The sequence below is a fragment of the Rhyacophila brunnea genome, unplaced genomic scaffold (assembly GCF_057557595.1).
Source record: "Rhyacophila brunnea isolate RB1 unplaced genomic scaffold, BYU_Rbru_1.0 scaffold_5, whole genome shotgun sequence".
In the NCBI taxonomy this organism is placed as follows: Eukaryota; Metazoa; Arthropoda; class Insecta; order Trichoptera; family Rhyacophilidae; genus Rhyacophila; species Rhyacophila brunnea.
This window is the reverse complement of record NW_028233170.1, coordinates 21903028-21910537: the sequence shown is the minus strand read 5'-3', so window position 1 is coordinate 21910537 and position 7510 is coordinate 21903028. Positions and strand designations below refer to the sequence as shown.

Genomic DNA, 7510 nt, shown 5'->3' with positions numbered 1-7510 from the left:
GAATTGAATACATTTTCAGTTAATTCAGTTAATATTGTTGGTTGCTAAGGGAGTCCTAGCAACTAAATTATTAATATATACGTGCGTTGCTATGGAAATCAATATGAAATGTCAAAATGGCATTTCAGTTTTCTATATTTATTCAGTATTTCTATCAAGTACCATAAAAAGTTTTTATTAATACATAGAATTGTCAAGTTTATATGATTCAACAGGAAATTTAAAAACGTTGTATATAAAAAGTTCTTTTTATCTTTATTTCCATTTTGATCTGAGTTTGATCATTATTTCCATTTTTTGGATTTCCATCTCTCCTCTCTCTATGATTTGGATCAATGTGAGGTTAGGTTTATGTAGTTTTTATTTTATAAAATTTGTTTTCACCGGTGAGAAATCAAAGCCTGTGGAAATATTGGCGAAATTCTATAAAATCAGTGTTTATAGGTAATTTTGGACGTCAATTTTGTTGTCTGTTTTGGTCCATTAAATTTTGAAACGGCAGTGTATTTAGACAATCAGTTTAGTTATCCGTTCAGTCTCAGTTGACAGTTTCAGTTGGGAAATGGCAATATATATTTACATAATTTTTTTCTACTAAAAATGAATATCATTTTATAATAAAAAAAAACAAATTTGTTGGTATAATACTGTACCTATATTTGAAGAAATAATAATATTTCAATCGAAATTAGAAATGCAGTATGAAAAATACGGCAACATAGTATTTTGCACATTAATTTAACTGGCAACTTTAAAAACGGACACGTTAACTGATGGAAAATCAATTCTGTCTTGTATCTGTGTCGGTTTTAATCGGCCGCTTCAGTTTTACATTTATACATCAGATTAACTGACAGCTCAACTGAAATATTTACTGATTGGACAGCAAAACTGATGATTTAAAAAGCACCGTAACACTAAATCATAAATTAGTTTTTAGAACTCTTACTAGATGTCATCGTCTGATAAAAATTTGATGTCCATGAAAAGAATATTATTTAGAAACATGTTACAAATCAAAGAATGTATTTCACAACTTTACATCCAAATTTTTACGATTAAAAATAATAACCAAAAGAAGTTATCATATTATAGATTAGTTATTGATTTTTTATACGATATAAAAAAGGTAATGTAAATAATTAAAATTTGAAACATCTACTTATTACTATGAACAACTAAAAATTCAAGGTTTTGAGTTAATGATATCAGTCGATGAAGAAATAAATTCTATATGGGAATGTCTCCATGTTGATTGCAATGAACTGTAAAATATCACTGAGCATTGCGACATTCTATTAAACTAAACAAAAGTTTTAAAATTGAAATGAGAAATATTATTTTTTAGAATTGGCGTTTTTGAATTGATTTCATATTGAAGCAATTTATATTACATAATATATCGGTCCAATGCTAAACGATTATATAAAATTCAATAACTATTTATACATGTAGCTACATAAATCACATAGTTGCTATTATTACCGCGAAAGATATCTTATAATAAAAATAAAAAGCTAATACTTGGTACATAATATATAACAATATAATACCTAATACTTTGTTAATTTTATAAAATATCATGAAAACTTAACGAGCTTGTATTAAGTAGCAATGACTATTCACGAAATCTCATTCATTCTACTATAACAATAAATTTTAAAGATCCTACCTAGGAATAGTTAGTTATAAACAAATAATGACTGAAAACATTGATTCGAAGAAAGTATCGAATTTGATTCGGCGCAGTGATGACACTTTGTTTAGCTGATGTCAAACTTGATGGACGGTGCTCGGCAGAGTTACGGCCGGAAGTGTAACTCCTGTGTCTCCCGCTTCAGTATCATCAGAGTTTTCCTTTTCTTCTTCCTCGTCGATAATTGAAATATCTCTTATGGAGGGGCGATGCGATCGTCGCCAGCCTGAAATTATTTCATTTCCCAATGAGTTGATATTATAAACAATACAAAAAAAATAATTACTGACAAAAGTCAAGATCCTAATTATATACAACTATATATGTAATGTCAAACAGCTTACTGAAGCGTCAATCTGAAATCAAAGATTTTGGCATGTTGTTCGACATTTACAGTGCTGCGTGTGGGCAAGCTTCTAAGATTCATCATGAGACAAGCTGAGCCATTCAAGATTCAAAATGTTTTACGTATATTCAGGCGTGAGAGCTATTTAATTTTCGTTAAATTCATTTCATACTAGATGAGATATACATTTTATGTTTTATTTTTAATTTAATAGTTAAGTGCATAATTTTATCAGCAACTTCAATCACTCCACTCCGCATTACGTGCATATTTGCACGATGGAACTTAGTAGTGAGATTTCTGACACTGTTAGGACTGTTTTTCTGTTAAGTCAAGCGATTTTTTAATATCGATTCACCAACGTCGTGCACTGACAAAATTCCTAGAGAATTAACACTAAAATGCGCAATTTGAAAACAATAATCTGAAAATAGACTGCACCTGCACCACAGAAGGTGTGACTCATTGTAAAAGATGAATTTTGGTCGCAAATCTATACCCTTGAAAATATAATCATATTAAATAATAAAAAATAGCATTAAGTTTTCTATCAGTGACGATTCAGATTATATACCGTTGCTACACTGCATAATTTGTTCAAATATCGAACACAGATTTTTATCATATTCAATGAATAATTTGGTGACAAAGTACTTGTTATTTTGGGCTGCAATAAATGCCATTACGGGCCGCGTTTGTGCACCACTGTTACAAACCATGTACTTAACTACGCTATGTGATGAATAGGTACAAATAAAATAATATGTTTGATAAAATATACATGAACATACCTTCCAAGACTTGGGGCTGGCGAGTCTTTGTCAATAGTTTTGGCCCAGACAGTGAAATAAGAATTGCACCCAGGGGAGCAGTTAAGACAATCGACAATATGCAAATCATTAAAACTGTTTCTGCAAATACCATTTCTTCCGCTTTTCTTTTTTGTTTTATCACTGTATCCAAGGCAACAGGTCCAAGTGCTGCCTGAAATAACAATAGAAATCATCCAGAATACTACTAACTTGGTATTAATACTATTAATAAATACTCGTATAGCTACGCTTAGTGTTTTTATCATTTCTACTGTTTTTTAGACTGTGAGATATTATACTAAATCACTGAATTTGTAAAGACTAAGTTAATAATATAATTTTTGTATTGTAGAAGTGACAGTAAAATAAAATTTAAGTTAAAATGAAATATTTATTATGAAACGAGTCAAGTACTACTATACTATAAATAAATAATAATATTCAATGGCTTAGTGCAAAGATATTGTATGTCCAGTTTTTGTCGAAATTGAGTTAACATACACAAAATGTTCATCTGTATGTAGATCCAAATAGGATATTTGAGAAGATATTGATTTCAAATACATATATCCATATTGAATTCTCATGTATCTCCAATCTTAAAATTCGATTTTCTCAAACAGGACATACTTACAATTTATCTTTGCACCAAACCGTCGTAAATAAAAATAGGTTACAATATTATTTTAAAAAGGCGGTAAAGTAAAATAGTTTTAAAAAGCTTATAGTGACATCTGACGTCTGAAAAATGAACATTTCTATCGAAATAAGCACTACCTATTAATAATGTTTATCCTTGCAAAATCTTATTATTATTATACGTCATTCATTGACTTTATAGGCACAATAAAATTTAAAAACAATGTAAAATGTATATAATAATTAAACACAAGTATAGTTATTTACCTGAACAGTAGCTTTCGCCATCCAAGATAGACCGACGAAGAATTTTTCTCTTGTGTTGAGATTACTTCCAAAGCCAATGGCTGCCGTTGCGAAGATTCGGATGATCACACCGGTGATAAGACAGCCTACACCAATTGAGACAACCCTTGGGTCCAGTTCATTTATCTATCGAAAGGAGATTTGAAGTAATAAGTTATTTTAAAAGATGATGTGTTAAATATTTAGAACTTTTTAAGTTTATTAAATACAAGTTTAGACTAGTAAGGAATATAGTATTAGGAAAATAATTAGCATGCCTTTATCGACCTCCTCTAGCATGATACCATTTTTTTGGCGAAATTTTCCATCATATTAGAGCACAATAATATTAACGTGTTTTGGGGATTGACCAAATATAAGTGTATCAGTGAATAAGTTGAGTATTTATCATCTTTAAAGTTCAATATGCTCCTGTAAATTCTACACAACTGTTTTCATTATTCTGTAAATGAGGTCAGGTTAAATAATTAGAAGATAAAAAGAACTTTTTATATACCACGTTTTTAAATTTTCTGTTGAATCATATAAACTTGACAATTCTATGTATTAATAAAATCTTTTTATTTATTGAATACTGAAATGTCATTTTGACATTTCATATTGATTTCCATAGTAACGCATGTATGTATTAATAATTTAGTTGCTAGGACCCCCTTAGCAACCAACAATAATAACTTTCCATACAAAACAGAATTAACTGAAAATGCATTCAATTCTGCTTAAAAATGGCTGAAAGTACTAAAGAATGCATTGTCGCCGTGTTCTGATATATTCGAAAAGTTTCAAATGTCTAGCTAGTCGGGAAGTTAGTTAAAAATCTTCAATCATCCAATACAAATCTTGGACAAACAAGAAAAAATTTGTACTGGACAAACAAGAATATGAGCTAATAAAAACGTCAAAAAATCAAATACATTGCTATTAAAATAATAACAATATTATTTCATACATTATATGAGTCCATGGGATAAAATCCAATATTAGGAATAAAATGCTTATAACATTAATAAATTCATACAAAGCCTTACATGTTTAAATCTTGTTCACACCTAAATATGTATGTATATGATAATTTCAGTCTGCTGCTATTTGATTTTTTAATAATCACACTTGTCGCGTTTAATCCTTAGCACTTCAATTATTGTGACTTAGATAATACAATAACTTATCGTGTGTCGTCTGTCACCGTTTGCAGATTATGAGCATAAACATTTTACTTCATGTTAATAATTGTAAGTGTGTTTGAATAGTAACTAAAAATAAAATACCTTGACTCCTGCGCCTGTTATTCCAAAGAGAATTGGTTCAAATATCATCCAGAAGACTTCGAAGGCTGTCGCTACTGGATTGTCTTCTACATCCCACCCTTGCTGCGACCAATGGAGACAGGATACAAATGCAGCAGCAATTACTGCCAGTGGTCCTATTCAAAGCATCAATAGTACTTATTTTAATAACTCTTTTTTTCTAACTCGTTCTTCTTTTTTTTATTCTTTTTTAATTCGATTTTTAAAAAATGATTATGGGATTAAACCAATAATTTACAGTAATATTAAAATAGTAATAATATTCACCTGCACCATCGTACCCGATGAGCTCAGATCCTAAAACAGCCAAAAGTCCTCCGAGGAAAAGCATGAGGACTCTCAGAGGAACCACGAAGGGATCATTTTTCTCCGGCACATATTTTGCCAAATAGCCCCAAAGTACACCGAAACCAATTCCACCGATTATAGATAGAGGGCCCTGAAATTATTGTAAATAATTATTAAAATATTATTTAAATGTTTAATTGACACAAACATTGTGCTCAATATTTTTATGAATTTATACAATATCGTGAAAGGCAATGCTGTTTTCATTTCACATAATATATTACGGGAATACCTAAAATGTTTATGTCTCAGTAATGTAACTATAAATATTGGGCCCATATAAAATGGGATTTGAGGTATATGTGGACACACCGGACCAAACCACCAAATTGTATTCACTGCCCCCGAAAATATTTACACCTTATTTACACACCAATACAGCGCTTGAAATGGAAAATTTTACGAAACGGAGCACTCGATAATTTTATCAAAATATTAACCTATTTATCTAATTTTATGGGTATTTTATTGAAATAAGTGTGTTATAAACTTGAACGGCGCTCCGGTGCGCTCCGCCTATTTTGATCCCTGCACCAATGTGTATTAAGTGCTTTAGCAGCCGGGATATTGATAATATAATTTTATTTAAAGATGGCCGCTATAAAAATTCAAGATTGACTGCCGGAGTAGGTGGTTTCTATCAAACATTGAAAGCAATCCTAAGTGGCATGTGGAAAAAATGGTGATTTTGTTTGGAGTGTCGATATTAAATTTTGTTGCTAAGCTGTCTGACTAGGATAATAATTATAATGTAACAAATATTATTTCTCCATTGCTAATAATCAACGCTTACTATAAAATTAAGTGGATAGAAGGAATGGTGTATGATGAAATTTATTCCGTTTCAATTTTTAATCTGCATGATCCTCTCTCAACGTTATCTATATAACATTTATTAGGTATATTATATTAAAAATACACATTAGGCTTCTTGTCCAGTTGGGTCCCAATATTTTCTATAGTCTTGTGATCAAAACCATGGTAGAACAAATTAGTGCTCATACAAAAAACATAATATTTATACCCTGTCGGCTAAAATTATTGAACATGGAACATGCTTTGCCTACTGATTCTCTGAATGCTGGTTGTCCAAATTCGAAAGAAAATAAAATAAATTGCGGGGCGTCGTTCGCAGCTGCTCAACTCTCAGCCGCACCGCGCTACTTTTGTGACTTTATTTCGGGGTGCTGGAGCGGACCCTTTTTTGAAATGCTCCGCTCCAGCTTCACTCCGGGAACTAATACTTACTCCGGCTCCGCTCCAGGGTCTGCTCCGCTCCAGGTAAAAAGTTTTAATAACTATTATAATGTACTTATACAAATGTTAAAAAAATAAGTAGTTTTAAAATACTCGTCATTTTCATTATTAATTCTTAAACAAAATTCCCGATAGCAAATCGTCTCTCATTATTTGCCTCTTCTGTCAAAAAAGTGAGGTTATTTATCACTCGGCAGTGTTGCCATATTTCAAATAATTCCAATGTTGCAAAGTGTCAAAATATTATTCTCATTGGATTTTAGGACGAAAATTTAATAATAAAAAAACATCCGGAGCAGTGTAGTACTACAAAATTTCGGTGGTCCGGCTCCGCTCCTGCTCCAGGAAAAATCCATTGCTCCAGTGCTCCGTGCGCCTGCTGCGAGCTCTGCTCCAACGCTCTGCTTTGTTTTTCGTTACGCCTGTGCGATTTTTCGTAACGAATCCGCCCGGGAGATCAAGACAAAAACATGTATCCATGCTAAGAATACTATTATCAAAACGTAAAAAAAATCACTAGGTACATAACAAATACCAATGACAGAAGAAGAATACGTAATATGCATACCTGTATGATAGTGTAAGTCAAAGAGGAAGAAGAAAACATTATGCTAAAGATTATGCCGAAGATGGCGACACTGGTGGCGTCGTCGATTCCGGAGACGGCGAGGACGAGAGTGGGGATTCCTTTTGCCACGCCGTAACCTTTCCCGCGTAGCCTGAACAGACACGGTACCACGACGGCCGGTGAAACCGCAGCGATTATGGAACTGAGCAAGAATGCTGAAAAACAAAATCA

General features: G+C 31.9%; 1 protein-coding gene across 2 annotated transcripts in view; it reads right to left on the bottom strand.

The window, feature by feature from the left end:
• Positions 1-279: 279 nt before the first annotated feature.
• Positions 280-7510, bottom strand: part of Nha1 (Na[+]/H[+] hydrogen antiporter 1) — a 92661-nt gene continuing 85430 nt past the window's right edge. For both annotated transcript variants that reach the window (XM_085955278.1, XM_085955279.1), the window contains exons 8-13: positions 7280-7494; positions 5374-5545; positions 5068-5222; positions 3761-3925; positions 2834-3026; positions 280-1922 (exon numbers count right to left, since the gene is read on the bottom strand). In XM_085955278.1, coding sequence (XP_085811404.1) covers positions 1774-1922; positions 2834-3026; positions 3761-3925; positions 5068-5222; positions 5374-5545; positions 7280-7494 — 1049 coding nt within the window. In that variant the 3' untranslated portion in view covers positions 280-1773. The remainder of the gene's footprint in view (positions 1923-2833; positions 3027-3760; positions 3926-5067; positions 5223-5373; positions 5546-7279; positions 7495-7510) is intronic.